The following is an 18,112-nucleotide window of genomic DNA, read 5'->3' as shown; positions in this document are numbered from 1 at the left end:
TATGCAGCTTCTCGTCCACTGTAACCCCTAGGTCCTTTTCTTCAGAACTGCTGCCTAGCCACTCGGTCCCTAGTCTGGAGCAGTGCATGGGATTCTTCTGTCCTAAGTGCAGGACTCTGCACTTGTCCTTGTTGAACCTCATCAGATTTCTTTTGGCCCAATCCTCTCATTTGTCTAGGTCCCTCTGTATCTTATCCCTACCCTCCAGCATATCTACCACTCCTCCCAGTTTAGTGTCATCTGCACACTTGCTGAGGGTGCAATCCACGCCATCCTCCAGATGATTAATGAAAATATTGAACAAAACTGGCCTCAGGACCAACCCTTGGGGCACGCCGCTTGATACCAGCTGCCAACTAGACATGGAACCATTGATTGCTACCTGTTGAGCCTGATGATCTAGCCAGCTTTCTATCCACCTTATAGTCCATTCATCCAGCCCATACTTCTTTAACTTGTTATGAAGTTAAACTTCTTTAACCTTATGCAACCACGTTGAGTTTAATAGGTGTACCTTGTGCTGTGATCCCTTTCAGTCATTCGGGAAAAGGTAGGGCCAGGCCAGTACATGAATGAGAGAAAACTCCTGCTTAAGGTGATGTTTTTGACTGAGAAGAGTGTGGGATGTAACTGAGGGCAGAATTTGACCCACAGGTGATAACTGTTATCCACTATATTAGTATCCCCTGTTAGTGTCAGTATATATAGCACATCAATTTTTCTAATTTTTTTCAAATGTTTTACTGGAATATTAAAAATGGCAATATCTTCTTATTGTCATAGATCAGTCTAATAACATCAAATAACCCTAAATGTAGCCTAGGGCTGAATTTGTTTTTATTACTTAAAGTTCCCATCACACCAAAACTAAACGAGGTGATGCTGGAGATATACCTTTGCTTGTGGTTGCACAGGTGTAGCTGAGGACAGAAATTGGTTTAGTGTGCTGTAATGTCCAGAAACAAAATCATGTCTTATGCTGAGTATGTGCCACTATCACTCTGCTCATATGGGCTAGATCATAAGCAGCTGCTGAACAGCCATGCAGAGATGGAAGGATGCACAGAGCGTCTTCCTGCATGGGGCTGTACAAGGACCTTTCACAATAGCGGTCTGTGCACTCCTAGTCTCTGGTGTTTCTTCTGGGGGAGACAGCTCCCTCCTTTCTCTGAAAACTCAACATAAAAAAGCCACAGTCCAACCCTTGAGATCTCTCTCTCTCTCTCTCTCTCATGTTATTTTTTATGTGTGTGAAAAACTGATCTTTATTTTCCAGAAATATACAAACTTATTCTCTCATTTCTCCATCTTCTTCTTCTTCTACTCCTCTGATGTACAGGACATTGTTACATCTTATCAAAACTTCACCAAGGTGTCCTGACAATGCACCATCTATGTATTCTTCTGTGTTTGCAAGCTGCATGTTCATATAGCCGTTGACAGACACCAGTAGCTCTTGTACTCCATCCCCCACTTCAGCTTCACCATCACCGGCTTCCCCGTCAGCCCGTTCAGGAAGGGCTTGGGGTTCAGGGGCAAGCTTATGGTAACACGGCCTGACACAAGGCAGCGGTAAAAACAAAAATTACTCACAGAGCCGCACGTGCACCCGCTGGAGTCTAGGTCTACTGCAGCAGCCAGTCTTACTAGTTAAAAATTACCCTTTAGTTAACAGATCAAGGAGACACATCAAAAGACTAACCAAACAAAGCATTCTTCTTCAAGTGATGTCCCCATGGGTGCTCCACTGTAGGTGCGGCAATGCCTTTGTGTCTGGAGTCGGAGATCTTCAATAGCAGTGCCCATCGGACCACACATGCGCAATTCCCCTCCCTCGCGCTGTGCGTGGGACATATATATAGCGCTTTGTGGTCTGACCGCCCTCAGTTACTTCTCTACCGCCTGATGTCTGATGGTAGCTTCTCTCCAGACAGAAACCCCTTTCCCACTTCTGGCTAAGGTTTTCACAAGCTGCTTCCCCCCTCCAAGTTTTTCCAATCAGCCACTATGTCTGTAGATAAAACAGATTCCACACACTACTTCCCTATAAAGCCTCCTTTTCCTTCACAGACTGCTACAAATACTCCCTATAGAGGGATACTGGGTTGAGTAAAAACCTTCTAAACAGGTAATTATCTTAAGGGGGTTTAATCTATATTTTCCTTTTAACCAAAGCCCACAGGCTTTTAGACTTACTGTATTTAACCACACTCAAACTGATACACTTCCTCCCAGTCTTGGGAAGAGGTAATGATACAGGGGCAAATCCAGAGATGCCTAAAGGTTAACAGTTACCATTTTGGGAGATGGTCATCAGTGCAGCAGTGCCAATTATTACATTCACTCCCCTCCTAAGGACTGTTTTCATTGATGATATAGATCCCTGAAGTCAAATGCAGAGAAAAGAGCAAGAAGAGCCCACACTCATCTTTCTTATGGGGCTTCAGTCTCAGGGACACCTTGAGGGTTTGGTCAAAGTCCATTGAAGCTAATGAAAACATTCCCAGTGACGTCATTGGGCTTTGAATAAGGACCTTAAAGAAGAAAGATACATCACCAGGGAAGCCCACATTTTCCTGGGAGCAAATTCTTCCCTTCTCCAGTAAACATCCCTCCATTTTAAACTTGAAGGAAAAACCCTCAAAGACACAGTAACTTCATGGGCATTGTTGGCTCCATCTCATTTGTTCAGTAGATGATACACTGTAACAAGTACAGCATACCCTATGAGCAATACAAATTGGCTCTGTGAGGGAAATACTAGCAATAGAGAACACCCGGATTTTAGTCAAACAGCCTTAAACCCATAGCAGATAAATGAAATCAGGGCCAAATTTGGAATTGGTGTAAGCAGGTCTCACTCCTGTATCTTTGGGAACAGGAGAGCACAGCAAAAACAGTTTTCATTGAGACATTAAAAAGTTCAGTAATAAAGACAGTAGCTGTAGTAGTAGCTTGAATTCTCATCTGAGGAAATGGTGCCATCATGTGGCCATTTTGTTTTGTTTGTTTCCAGTTATGGGAGGGCACTTTTATAAAACTGTTTTCTTCTATTGTTGGTTTTTTTTTTTTTAATACACTGGGGCGGAGGGGAGCGTAGTGTAAATCCGTGTAACTCTAGTGAAGTCAATGAGGCTATGCTGATTTTTACTTGCTAAGGATCTGGCCTTGGAGTTTTTGATTTATCATCTGATTCCTTGCTGTTTTCTGTCCAGTTTGCCGTCAGTCTTGGAGATAAAAACCAGCAAACCCTGCACAGGACTGAGAGAAGGGAAGTAAGTGTGTGTGCGCGCGCACGCACATTTATGCTGGAGGAGGTGGTGTGTGATTTAAAACCAGAAAACAGATTACATCTGTTTATCAAAAATTGAAAGGATACAAATGACTATAGGATAAATCCTTTCTGCTCTGTGCCTCCTTGTGGGTATGAAGGGCCCTAAGCATAGTAGTGCTAGTCCAGTTCCACTGTGCAAGGATGGAAGAAGGAATCAGGAAGCCCCAAGGCGGAGGCAGTTTTCAGTGGTAGATGGGAGGAGAGGTCAGGTACATTGCATGTGTTTTTAAAGCATTCCCCTGAATTGCAAGGAACTGTAAAGGTGCAGGATGCTGTTTACAGGCAGGATGCTGTGCTGGATGGACCTATCATCTCTTCTACTCTCCCTATGATCCAAGAGTACATGTCTGAAGAGAAAATGTGAGAGCTAAATCCTATTTCTTGTAACAGGAATAAATCTTTTAACTTAAAAATAGTCGGGCATGTCATTGGCGCTTAGAAACCTATGGTCACCAAGATACTGTGAAAGGAAACTGCCATTTATAACCAGTGCATTGCAATTATAAGTAGGCTGCAGAGTGTCAAGAGACATGGGTGGGGATGAAGGCATTGAAGAAGTGTAGGAAGAAAACTCAGTGTCTTCAAGCCTGGAGAACAAAACTCTAAAGGAATCAGAGGAGCTAATACCTGGCCTGTCTCTGGTGCCTTTCATCCAAGGAATTCCAAACAATTTGTAATGGTCATTTAAGGCTCACATCCCTTCTGTAGGTTAGCGCCAGTAGTATTATCCCCATCTTAGGGATGAGGAAACTGAGGCACAAGAGAGTGAAAGACACGCACCACAACATTTCACAAAGCTGGAGTAAACAAGCAGAGGGCAAGCAGAATCCTCCTCCCATCCTGCAGGCAGAGCATGGGGTAGAACCATGGTGGCTGCTCCTCCAGCCCATGGGGCGATGGAGAGGCTGCCATCCCCAGCATGGGAGTTTGTGCTTGCTGGAGGTAGGACATTCAAATCCTGGGCACCGCACAGTTTTATTTGAGGAAGAACCTGTATTTAGTCTTTGTTTAGATGCCAAATGGATTCGTCATAATTGGGCAGACGAGCAGGGAATTGTGCAGGACAGTTTGCGCAGGAAAGGAGAAGAATCTGTGCTGCATAAAATAAAAGTAAAAATCTTTTCAACTAAGATTTCAAGGCAAAGATAGGAAATCAATGGGAAGTGCAAATTCTTGCTCATTTGCCAGACACCTGGAGAGCTTCCACGTTTTTTATTCCATGTTGGGGCAAGGGTTGTTTTCTTCCTTTCAGATGGATTTAGTTATTGGGCTAGAAAATCCAAAGATGTTTGGTGGATTTTAGCAGACAGTCCTTTCTTACACAGAGTACATTACTGACATGTTAATGGTTGTTATACTAGTAAAAATACAGTACTTCCTGTTAGATGTAGACTGCTACATATTTTGATTCTAGCAACAATCTGGTAGGGTTAAAGGCAACTTGTGTAGTGTCATCTGGTGTTTGTTTTAGACAGATACTATACAAAGAGATACTGATTTTCAAGATGTTCAAGCAGATGATAAGGCAAAAACTCCAGTAAACCTTTAAAGCAACAGAAAGCCGGGGTGTTCCTGGTCAGCTCTCACGCAAAGTTTGCAAATGTTCCTCCATCCTCCCACAGCTCCCTACCAGCATTTCCCCTTAAAGTCCCCTTTCGAGGAGGCCACACGGTCATAAGGACCAACCTGAGCAGGACAGGATAGACTTTCGAGCATTTTGATTTGAAAGCAGATCATTCCCGTGAGCAACAGAAAGTTCTCCCACTCAGCTTGGCTTCAGGAGGTAGGATCCTGCTAGAGGCCAGGTATATAAAAGCACTGAACTGCATTACTCCGGTTGTATTTTGGTGTAATTCCATTGAAGTCAATGGAAGGTAAAACAGTGGTGAATCAGGCCCCCAAGCTGTTAAATGAAAAGGAAAAATAGTGTAGTGGTTAGGGTGTTAGCTGAGGACTTGGAGACCTGGGTTCAGTTCCCTTTTCTCTTTGACCTGTTCTTTATCATGTGGACTTGTGTTATATTCTCAGTCAGAATCAAGGGGTTGACTGCAAATCTTTTGGTGAAATTTTATGAAAATATATTAGCATTCCATTCTAGGTCCTTTCCAGCTCAGGAAATTCAAAATATTTAGGAAATTGACTGGTTCCTCCTCAAAACATAGGACTACCAACATGTTCATGTGTTTTGATGTGAATGCTGAACTTCAGCTGAACCAAATGTCAAATTTATGCAAATCTTCAAGTTTTGACTCCAAAATAAAGTTCCTTTTCACTCAGAAGTGGGTTTGCTTTTTAATGAAAACTTGTAAAATTTCCAATTTGGAAGGGGTGGGGCAACATTGGACAATTTCTTTAATATAAAATGAAAAAATCTTCAGATCTGGAGGATTTCTGTTGCTATTTCGCGGAGTCTTAGTGAGAATGTGGTTCCCATCTCAGAAGGTTAATTTGGGGACACATTCACTAAGTCTCCAGTGTATTTCAGTCTAGATTTTAGAACATCAGGACTGCAGGTTTAATGTACCACTGTCTTCTAAATGAGAGCAGGAGTGCTGAAATGAATCAAGCAAAGCCTCCTAAGTGGTACTCAACCTGCTGCACCGCTGTCTGCTCTAAATGCAACACTGAAGAAGCACAGTGATGACTTGTTGAATCGGCAAAGAGAAGACGCTTGAAGTAACCACAGCAGAAATAGCAGATACACAGGCACCCCTTTGTAAATCAGAGTTCAGGATTATTGGCCTCCCACAATTGTTTTGAAGAGTCAGAAGATTGTGTAGCTCCAGCATTTGTGGAGCAGTTTTGTAGAACCAGAAATTGCAGGTTTCCAACAATGCTTGTAGGGAAGCAGAGAGTTGCAACAATAGTGGGCTAAGAGGAGCAGATGGTTATGCTGGGACCCAGCTGAGCCGAAGTAGCAGAATAAGGTTATATTAGTTTGCTCTGATGGGGCATATAGGAGCTACTCTCTGGGCCACTGACGCACAGTGAGTAACTGGCAGGACCAAGAAGAGAACCCAGGATTCCAAACTCCTAGGTTCCTGGATTATACACCCCTCTGAGTAGGAAGTGGCATTTTGATGATGGATGGGCACTGACGGGAGTATGAGAGTTAAATACGCTTTTTCAAAGAAATTAGCAGAAAAAACAGGTTTATCCAGTGTGACATTTCAGGAGAAGCACTGACATGCATTGTGACAGGCATATCAGAATGTATCCCAAGGGTAAAGTAGCGGGAATAGGAAATTCCTCTTGGGATCCTATCATGACTTCAGTGGGAGTTCAGGATACTCTGCACCATTCAGGAGGTGCTCAGCACCTCTCAGGATCAGGCATTTGGTATGCAGGCGAAGAAGCTCACAGCCAATGTTTTCAGAAAAGAGAGGAATCCAAGTCAAAAGTCCAGGGCTAGATTCTATGCTACATCTACTGAGTGATACAGCAAAGAAGACACAGCCCAGGGAGATAGGGGACTTTATGTCACCTTTGCACCCTCCAGGTTCTGGATTTATATTAGCCCTATATTCCTACTGAATAGGGGGAATTCTTCTCCAGCCCATTGTAGCTCTTGCATGCAGCATTGACCCTCCAGATCTTGATTTAGAGCAACTCCAATTGAAGGGTATTTGGAGCCAGAAAGCAAAGCCCATTTACAAAATTTGAATCTAAGCCCAAAATCAGATTTCAGACTCTGCCAAAGTTTGAGCGTGTTTGGATGCAGGGTTTGGGGTTTGGCCCATCTATTTTTCAGAAGTATAAGGTTATTCGTGATGATCAACTAGGTCTATTTAATACTGTATAAATATCAGTCTGACAGATTTCCAAACAATTCTCCATTGCTACTGGGGAAAACCTAGGCAAAGCCTGACTCCAGCAGAGAAAACTCTTCTGGGATATAGGCTCATCTTTCTTTTTGCCCTTCAGGTGAGAAAGTGAAGCAGGACCCTTCTGCTCCGCTCTGCTGGTTATCCACATTAAAGATCCCCTTGTATGTTTCAAAAAAGAATAAGGGACAATGCTGGTGTCCTGCCCACCATTCCCTTTCTGAGTCAAAGAGGTTTAAAGTACAAGGCTGTCCGTAGAGATACTGCTGAGCTATAATGGCTTCGGTGGTTGCCCACTCACTGCGCCTCTAGCAATGCAATAGTCGTTACATTGTAATGAACTTTGAGATATCATGATGAAGAACACTATAGAAAATCAAATTCTGTGATTTTTTTTCAGCTGTCAGCATTGAAGAATTGAGCGTTTACTTTGCAGTTGAGGACACCTTGTTGCCACACAGTAGAAACTTACTACAGTAAACAAGCTTTAAAGTACTTAACACTAATGGGTGGCCGTAGCGGTCTTCAGCACCACTTACATCCCCTGCTAACTAAACTGTTACTGAAGGTTCCCAGGGATCATTTTCTGCATTTATGTTAAACATACGGCCATGTTTATTGGCCAGAACTGCCAAACTTTTCACAGCTCTCTCTGCAATATTTTTGAACATCAAAATCCACATTCAAAACTGCTCCATAATTCAGCTTCTCATCACTACTATCTACATTTTCCGTAGCATCTTCCAGGAGACTGCTGCCTGCTGTTTCCTTCTGCCATCCCTTTCCCATATAGTACTTTGCATCAATGTCTCTTTCTCATTTTTATTCTAATGTTAAAACCCTACTTCTTTTTGGACACCTGCAGCATAAAGGTCAGCGAGAAGTGCTGGATTCAGGAAAGCAGTAAACTAAACATTTGGTCATTTATTACGCAACAGAAGTCTTTCCCCTTTCCCATCCATGTTGTGCTCCTTCATACCCGTGGAGGATGCATTCCATGCATATTTCTCTGAATAATCTGACAGTTTAATCAATACATTTGCTTATGGGAAAACTGAGCATTTTTCAGACATGCACAGTAATACATTTCACCTTTATACCATGACAGCTTCATATCCCAATCCCAGGAGAGCTGCAAATGTGCATAATCTGTGCAAAAAAAATATTTTCTTTCTTTCTTTCTGAATGGGGCAAATGCCTATTCATTGCCTATCTAATGGCTTTTGCATTTTCACACTCTTTCTTTCCTACCCAGTTTCTGAATACCCCTCCAATCAGAAGTTTCTTTCACAGAACAGGGACAAAACCCTCCGACAGTAGCTTCTCAGAATGAGTCCGTCAAGATCTATATGTTGCTGTTCACTGGGTGAAAAGAAAGGGAGCACTTAACAAAGACTGCTTGAAATTTCACAGAAAGGTTTCCCACTGTCTTAACTCTAAAAAGAGTGGCAGGCCTGGGACTAGACCGAGACCGCAGTCTTTTCCCCTGTGCCAGGCATTCTGTGCAGTGACTGTTGTGTGTGTATGTGTGTAAGCATATTTCCATTACACTTTATTCTGCTACGTTGGGCTTGCAAGAAATTGACACACTTTCTTGCTTGTCATATAGTGTTCACCCCTCTCTGTATTCTTTGTAACTAAGTAATGTCTATTTTAGATTCGCAGTCTACAAAGCTCACATTTTGTGGTGGTGTCTGACTTAGGACTTTTGGTTTGGCACATTGTATAGGTAAGGGACAGACACAAAGGTTGGGTCTGAATTCAGTCTTCCTTAGAGTGTGGAAGGTGCTGTTTGGACCTGGAGCTTTGATTCAGGCCAATCCCTAAAGTTAATGTGCTTGCCTGGGTGAACTGCATGTTTGTACTACTAGATTTTGTGTATTAGCATGTTTGACAATGTGGCAAATGATTTGTTTTCAAGCTTTCTGGGATTGTCTTTACCTTGGATAGCTACAGCTATATCTAGTGATGACTGGCAGACAGAGACCCAGAAAGAACTTCATCATATTCTTTCCATGCTTTTCTGCCCCCACTCTCTCCCTGTTTCTCCAACGCATCCCCAGTCTCTCGTTTGTCCTAGTTATTCGTATTCTAGCTGAGGCTCTCATAGGTATGGGCACTTCAGCTGCAGGTCCCCTCACTCTCACACAGTGGGCCAGGGATCCTTTTGACATTTGTAATAGGTTTGTAGACTTGGAACCTGGGTGTGGTGATTGGAAGGAAGGAAGGAAGGGGATAAATGAAAGTTTTGTAGTAAGTCACTAAACAATGGATTTTCAAACAAAAAGTTTTGCCATGATGCTAGTAATCAAAAGCCATTACTGTCTGTCTGCTCATTGGCTTGTATATGAAATGACTCTAGTGAGGGGTCAGTCCAGTTCCTAGAGGACAGAGGCTAGATTCACAGAGGGATTTAGGCACTTCACAGCCACTTTAGGTGCCTAAATCCAAAATTTAGAGGCTCAAAAGCCCCCTCTCAGCAGCCAGCTAACCCAATAGGCACTTAAATACCACAGGTACCTAAATGTCTGCCAGTAGGCATGCACCAAGCTGCCTAAATCCTGATGCCCGGAGCCTAGCACATGTCTAAGCCCCAGTGGGATTCTCAAACTAAGCATTCCCCCACCTATCTTACCTGTGGGGCCTGTTCCAATAGGTGTGCTACTGGATTGGGCCGAGTACAAAACGAAGTGGGGGTGTTACCTGTTCACCACAAGAAGTGGGAAACCCAGGTTCAAATCCCCTCTCTGCCTGTTGTGGAGCAGGCATTTTTAAGTGTTTATACAAAATGAAAAAAACTTCAACCAGAGAGATTGAGAGAGTTCCCCTCCTCCCCCCCCCCCACCAAAATCATAGAGCCCAGTGATTAGATCACTCTCCTGGGAGGTGGGAGACCTGGGTTCCAGTGGGGGTTGAACCTGAGTGTCCCATAGCATGGGTGAGTGCTCTAACCACTGGGCTCTAGGTTAAAAGGGAGAGGGCACCAACACCACTTTCCTCAGGATCAGAATTAGGCACCTAAGTTTCTTTGAGGAGTGGGGCTTAGCCTGCATGCCTCTCCTCAGTATTTCCTGTTGGCCAGCTGAAGCAGTTCCCCACTCAGTTTGCTGGCTTCAGTGAACCCCAGCTTTCGGAGCCAACTGTTCCTTATGCATTCTATAGGGAGCCTGGGCTCCTAACTCAGGGGTGTGGATTCCATTAGGCGACAGGGCACTGCAATGCTAAGTCTAAGTTCCCTTTGTGGATCTAGCCCCTGCTGTCCACATCACATCAAAAATCCCCTCACAATCAGGACATGGTTGTACTGGTCCCTGGTTGACCATTTCAGCAGAGAATCATAGGAATAAAGTCATCAAGTCCAGCTCTCTGTGCTGAGGCAGTACCAAGTAAACCTAAACCATCCGTAACTGATATTTGTCCAACCTGTTCTTAAAAACCTCCAGTGATGGGGTTTCCACAACCTCCTCTGAAGCCTATTCCACAGTTTAACTACCCTTATAGTCAAAAAGTTTTTTCTAATGTGTAACCTAAATCTCCCTGGCTGCAGGTTAAGCCCATTACTTCTTGTCCTACCTTCTGTGGACATGGCAAGCAATTGATCCCTGTCCTCTTTATAGCAGCCCTTAACACATTTGAAGACTGTTATCAGGTTCACCCCTGAGTCTTCTTTTCTCAAGAATAAACATGCCCAGTTTGTTTAACCTTTCCTCAAAGGTCAGGTTTTCTAAACCTTTTATCATTTTTGTTGCTCCCTGGACTCTCTCCAATTCATCCACACTTTCCTAAAGTGTGGCTCCCAGAACTGGACACAATACTCCAGCTGAGGCCTCACCAGTGCTGAGTAGAGCCTGGCAGTTACATCCTGGGTCTCACATTTGACACTCCTGTTAATACACCCCAGAATGATATTAGCCTTTTTCGCAATCATATTCAAGTTGTGATCTACTATAACCCCCCAGATCTTATTCAGCTGTACTACCACCTCCCCAGTTATTCCCCATTTTGTAGTTTCGCATTTGATTTTTCCTTCCTGAGTAAAATACTTTGTACTTACCTTTATTGAATTTCATCTTTTTGATTTCAAATGAATTCCCCAATTTGTCAAGGGGGTTTTGAATTTTAATCCTGTCCTCCAAAGTGCTTGCAACATCTCCCAGATTGGCGTCATCTGCAAATTTTATAAGCACACTCTTCACTCCATTATCCAAGGCATTAATGAAAATATTGAATAGTACCGGACCCAGGACTGACCCTGTGTGACCCCACTAGATATGCCCTTTCAGTTTGACAGCGAACCGTTGATAACTACTTTTTGAGCACAGTCTTTCAACCAGTTGTGCACCCACTTTACAGTAATTTCATCTAGACCCTATTTCCCTAGTATGCTTATGAGAATATCATATGGGACTATGTCAAAATCAAGATATATCGCTTCTACTGCTTCCCCCTAACCACTAGGCCAGTAACCCTGTCAAAGAAGGAAATTAGGTTAGTTTGGTATGATTTGTTCTTGCCAAATCCATGCTGGCTCTTTCTTATAACCCTATTATCCTCTTGGTGCTTACAGATTGATTGTTTAATAATTCGTCTGAGTATCTTTCTAGGTATTAAAGTTAGGATGATGGGTCTGTAATTCCCCAGGTCCTCTTTGTTCCCCTTTTTAAAGATAGGTACTATGTTTGCCGTTCTCCAAGATAATTGCTAATGGTTCTGAGATTGCTTCAGCTAGTTCCTTAAGTACCCAGGGATGAATTGCAACAAGCCCTGCTGACTTTAATACATCTAATTTATCTAAATATTCTTTAACATTTTCTTTTCCTGTTTTGTCTTGTGTTCCTTCCCCCTTGTTGTTTGTTTTGAGTATCTGATCACCATTAACCTTTTTAGTGAAGAATGAAATAAAATAGGCATTAAACACCTCAGCTTTCTTGATGTCTTCAGTTATTAACCCTCATTCCCCACTAAGTAGAGGACCTTTTTGTCTTTCTCTTGCTCCCTGTGTATTTTTAAAACCTCTTCTTATTGCCTTTATGTCCCTGGCTAAGTATAACTCATTTTGTGCCGTCATCTTTCTGGCTTTGTCCGTACATGCTTGTGCTATTCTTCTGTATTCCTCCTTTGCAATTTGCTCAAGTTTCCAGTTTTTGTAGGATTCCTTTTTAATTTTCAGGTCATTAAAGAGCTTGTGATGGAGCCATACTGGCCTCTTACAGTTCTTCCTATCTTTCTTTTGCATTTGGGATAGTTTGCAGTTGTGCCTTTAGGCCAGATCTCCTGAACTTCTTTTTTCCCTTAGGTTTTCTTCCCATGGGAGCTTACCTGCCAGTTCTCTGAGTTTGTTGAAATCTGCTGTTTTAAAGTCCTTACTTTGTCCTTACTCTTCTTTTCTCATGACTTTCTTTCCTTAGAATCATGAAATCCATCATTTCATAATCACATCACCCAGACCTTCAGATTCGCTATCAATTCCTCCCTGTTGGCAGAATCAAGTTTAAAATGGCTGCCTCTCTATTTACTTCCTCCTCTTTCTGAAACAAAAAGTTGTTCCCAATGCATTCGAAGAACTTATGGGAAATGTTGTGTTTTGCTGTATTACATTTCAAACAGATGTCTGGGTCGTTAATGTCCCACATTACAACCAGGTCTTGTGTTTTGTGTATTTGTATTGCTTGTTCTCAAAATGCCTCATCCACCTCCTCTTTCTGACTTGGTCGTCTGTAGTTGACCTCTACCATGAATCATCCTTATTTTTTATCCATTTTATCTTTACTCAGAAACGTTCATCTGGTCTGCTTCTGACCTCCTTCTGGATCTCGGAACAAGTGTATTTATTTTTGATGTGTAATGCAACACCTTCTGCCTTTTTATCCTGCCTATCCTTCCTGAACAAGCTATACCCTTGTAGTCCAAGGACTGAATGGAGCATAGATACAGAATTCCCCTTTCTCTTCACGTTAGGGCATGGGAATGCTAGAGGGATGTATGAACAAAGCTTCCCTGATGCTGCTCAAGTTGTTCACCTGTCCTGTGAATAAACAGCAGACTTCAGTCTCCAAGGCTTGTCAGTCCAGCAGCTTTCACCAGCGTTAAATTACTTTGAAATAAATAAAGTTGAACTGAAGTATCTTCTCCTATGAATGTGTTTGCAAAAGTCCAACTTCCAAACTAATGTGGGCTGCACTGGTGCATCAAAAGGAGAAGGGACTCACAGCACCTCTGAAAATCAAACCATACGTTTATAGAATCAGCCAGGTGCTTCTGGGGTATTCCCTCCAGTGTTTTTTGGATGTGAGAGGCTAAGCGAGACTGCTGTATGTCTTGCTATTATTTAATATATCTTTTTTATAAAATGGAACAAAATTACAGGGAGAATTGGTTTTAAAGATCGGTTTGAATTAAAAGGATACCTCATGATCAAAGCAGATTGTGATAGGTATGTTTTGACCTAGCAGAACTTGTGAAAAAGAGAATGTCTTGTGTATCCGCTCAATTAGACATCCTCATGCGCTTGTCCAGGGATGGCGTTGAAGAAAGGAGGTGTCATCCCTTCAACAATCAGCCATAGCACACTCCCGCTTCGGCAGGGGCCCTACCCCCATAATGCCTCCAAGTTCTCTGTCTTTCGGAGAGAGATTCCTTGTGTTTTATCTTGAGTTCATCTTGAATTCTCATGTGATCTGACACATAAGGATGTGTCCATGGCTGGCCAGGAGGACTCTGGGAGGTGGTTGTCTTGGTGTACGAGGAGGAAAAGACGCATTCACATTACTTGGTGTGATACCTGCAATATCTATGAGTGAATGCCTGTGAGGTTCCTGCAGTATCTTTCCAGTGCCCTTGTCAGTCGGGGATAAAGCTCACATGTCCTGGCAAAGCTTGTGAACAAAACAGATATAATTCACAGTCTCCATGATTCCATTAGTGATTTCCCAAGCATTGCTGCCATATGAGCATCTCCCGGGAGAGCAGTTTCATATGGAAATTAGTGTAATCCCTAATACTGGCCTGTTTCCTTCTGCAAGCATCAGGCTCCTTTAGGCAGCTTGTCCCCGTCAGAATTTCCAGTTCCTGACATTTTTGGTCCCCTTTTATCATCAGAGAATTTAAATAACCACCTGTGTCCAATATGGTTTCTCTTTGAAGCACCAGAAGAGAGGGTGCTTGAGATAGCAGGAATGGGTAAATGAGGAGGAAAGGGCGTGAGTGAGAGGGGGCTGCATTGTTCAGCAAATTGCAGTTGGTAGCATTTTGCTGCCTGTCTCTAAGATGAGAATAATAACAATGACCAAATGTTCTTTATGTTGGACTTAGAAGAACACTGGCAGGTTAAAAATCATATATTCAAAAAATTAAACATTCTTACATTTGTTATTAATATCACCTTAGATGCTGTTTCTTTGCTTTACATTTTTTCTTAAACAATAAAAATAAGCTAGTTTGATTTACTGATTTTATAGAGTCAGTTCCACTTTCAGTGTCTCATGCACTCACGCATGACTGCAGTGAGTGTGGATTGCAGACATGGGATGGGAAAATTTCTGATGCAATGTTCACAAACATGCTAACAGTGACATTTGCGTTGGTCTTGGATCTTAGCACTCAGATACTCTGTGAGGGTTCATTAATAAGGCTATTATTTATTTAGCCTTCAGAGTGTGGTAAGTTCTTTGCAGGCACATATGAAGACACATCTGCCTCCAAATTCTTGTTATCTAAACCAGTGGCTCTCAGCCTTTCCAGACTGCTGTACCCCTTTCAGGTGTTTGATTTGTCTTGCGTACCCCCAAGTTTCACCTCACTTAAAAAGGACTTGCTTACAAAATCAGACATAAAAATACAAAAGTGTTACAGCACACTGTCACTGAGAAATTGCTTATTTTCTCATTTTTACCATATAATTATAAATCAATTGGAATATAAATATTGTACTTACATTTCAGTGTATAGTATATAGAGCATTATAAACAAGTCATGGCCTATATGAAATTTTAGTTTGTACTGACTTAACTAGTGGTTTTTACATAGCCTGTTGTAAAACTCGGCAAATATCTAGATGGGTTGATGTACCCCCTGGAAGACGTCTGCGTACCCCCAAGTGTACACGTACCCCCTAGTTGAGAACCACTGATCTAAACGGACAAGAGAGGGGAGAGAGAAGCAATATTAAATCAAAATAATTCTTGGGAGAGAGAGAAGTGGACTGAGAGATTAAAAAGATAGTTATTTTTTAGCCAGCTGTAAAAGCGGTGAGAGGTAAATAAGAGAAGTTCTCCTTAGAACAGGCATTTTGGCCAGGTTCCCTTTACTTCCCACTTCTGGTCAGGCAATAAATACCCTCAGACAGCTTTTGTCTTGGTATTACAGCAGTTCTAATCCCAGCTGGTGTACTGTCAAAACCCCCAAGGTGGAGTGAAAATAGGGGAGAAAGTTAATGGATCTCCTTTGATTCTTGACCGAGGGTTAGTTCACTTTTGAGTAATGAATGACCTAAACCAAGCCCCCAGACACACAAACAGTTGGAATTTTGGAAAGGTTTCAAATCCAAACCATGGTCCAGATTTGGATTTCGCAAATGGCTGCCATTTTTATTAAGGGCTGAACTACAATACCCAGGATCCAACTATGCCCTAACTTTGGGGATTTCAAAATCCAGATCTAGACAGAGGGCCAGAAATTTTTAAACTATGGCCTCATCATATTACCAGTGTGATGTGAAGATCATTACTGTAAGTGAGAATCTGACCCTTAGTGTCTTGTCTAGTTTTTCTTGAAGAGTCAAGGCACTCATCCATCCCATAGAGATCCTGATAAATCTTTTCCCTGGGGAGTTGATCGTCTCCACGCATAGAGGTGATGCCTTGTGCTCAGTGCCCCTTTATGGTACCTCTAAGATGTTCCCTGTGCCGTATATCCAGTGGGTAGGTGTTTTAGCCAGCTGTGGACATGCAGAGGACAAGCCCTGATCTGTCCCTCTGTTTTGTCTCATCCTTTGCTACAGGTAACATCAGTTGCAAGGGGATGACAGAGCGCATTCACAGCATCAACCTTCACAACTTCAGCAATTCTGTGCTCGAGACCCTCAACGAGCAGCGCAACCGTGGCCACTTCTGTGACGTGACGGTCCGCATCCACGGGAGCATGCTACGCGCCCACCGCTGCGTGCTGGCGGCTGGCAGCCCCTTCTTCCAGGACAAGCTGCTGCTGGGGTACAGCGACATCGAGATCCCCTCAGTGGTGTCAGTCCAGTCCGTGCAAAAGCTCATTGACTTCATGTACAGTGGGGTGCTGCGGGTCTCACAGTCAGAGGCCCTGCAGATCCTCACAGCTGCCAGCATCCTGCAGATCAAGACTGTGATTGACGAATGCACAAGGATCGTCTCGCAGAATGTGGGGGAGGTCTACCCAGTGATTCAGGACTCTGGGCAGGAGACGCCCAGGGGGACCCCCGAATCGGGCACCTCAGGGCAGAGCAGTGACACGGAGTCTGGCTACCTGCAGAGCCACTCGCAGCACAGCGTGGACAGGATCTACTCAGCTCTCTATGCCTGTTCCATGCAGAATGGCAGTGGGGAGCGCTCCTTCTACAGCGGAGCAGTGGTCAGCCATCATGAAACGGCCCTGGGGCTCCCCAGAGACCATCACATGGAAGACCCCAGTTGGATTACACGGATCCACGAGCGCTCACAGCAGATGGAGCGGTACCTCTCCACCACTCCAGAGACCACACACTGCCGCAAGCAACCACGTCCGGTCCGGATCCAGACCTTGGTGGGCAACATCCACATCAAACAGGAGATGGAGGATGACTATGACTACTATGGCCAGCAGAGGGTGCAGATCCTGGAGCGTAATGAGTCTGAGGAATGCACTGAGGACACTGACCAAGCCGAAGGCACTGAGAGTGAGCCCAAGGGGGAGAGTTTTGACTCTGGAGTCAGTTCCTCCATTGGGACTGAGCCTGATTCCATGGAGCAGCAGTTCATGGCTAACCTGGGCCGAGAGGGTCAGCAGGAACCTTCCCAAGCAGAGCAAAATGAAGTCCCTGCTGAAGGCACACAGACCCAGCCACAGCACCTAGATGCCAACACTTCCTCGCCGGACAGAAGCAATGACATTGAAATGGACAGCAAAGTGCTCACTGTCAGTAACAACAGCGAAAAGGGGGCCTTGCAGCCTTCTGTCAACACAACAGTTGCTCAACCATTGCCAAGCACCCAGCTCTACTTACGCCAGACAGAAACCCTCACCAGCAATCTGAGGATGCCGCTGACCCTGACCAGCAACACACAGGTCATTGGCACAGCTGGCAACACCTACCTGCCCGCCCTCTTTACCACACAATCTGCTGGCAGTGGACCTAAACCTTTCCTTTTCAGCCTGCCCCAGCCCTTAGCTGGCCAACAGACACAGTTTGTGACAGTGACCCAGCCTGGCCTATCAACCTTTACTGCCCAGCTGCCAGCCCCACAGCCCTTGGCCCCATCGGCGGGCCACAGCACAGCAGGTGGACAGGGTGAAAAAAAGCCTTACGAGTGCACTCTCTGCAACAAGACTTTCACCGCCAAACAGAACTACGTCAAGCACATGTTTGTACACACAGGTGAGTGCATGGCCATTTGGCTTACATGTGAGCCCAGGGACAGGCCTTTACAAATATGCAGTTGATTTTGACATGTATTCCATTTCCCAGCGTGCCAGTGCCTAATGTAGACGTGAGACAGCCTTCAGATCCTTACAGGGTTCCAGTTATCTCTGGGCACTGCTACTGCCGTGTTGAGAATATAACTAGTGTTTGCCACAACATGGGAAGGGAGAACACTGGGTGCCTGATCCATCAGCCTTTACTCAGATGAGGAGTCCTATTGAAGTCAGTGAATGAGTAAGGGCCTCAGGACAGGCTCCTGGTTAAGTCTATAGACGGTCCCTTTAGGGAGGTAAGGGTGTCAAGGATACA

The 18,112-nt window shown here is 43.9% G+C and overlaps 1 protein-coding gene and 1 pseudogene across 3 annotated transcripts in view; one reads left to right on the top strand and one right to left on the bottom strand.

The window, feature by feature from the left end:
- Positions 1–18,112, top strand: part of ZBTB20 (zinc finger and BTB domain containing 20) — a 617,628-nt gene that overhangs the window by 587,568 nt on the left and 11,948 nt on the right. For all 3 annotated transcript variants that reach the window (XM_074974219.1, XM_074974221.1, XM_074974222.1), the window contains one exon: positions 16,157–17,758. In XM_074974219.1, the coding sequence (XP_074830320.1) occupies positions 16,157–17,758 (1,602 nt within the window). The remainder of the gene's footprint in view (positions 1–16,156; positions 17,759–18,112) is intronic.
- LOC141992526 (uncharacterized) lies at positions 1,273–12,394 on the bottom strand (annotated as a pseudogene).

Source organism: Natator depressus, chromosome 1 (genome assembly GCF_965152275.1).
Source record: "Natator depressus isolate rNatDep1 chromosome 1, rNatDep2.hap1, whole genome shotgun sequence".
Taxonomy (NCBI): domain Eukaryota; kingdom Metazoa; phylum Chordata; order Testudines; family Cheloniidae; genus Natator; species Natator depressus.
This window is presented reverse-complemented; position numbering and strand designations above follow the sequence as displayed.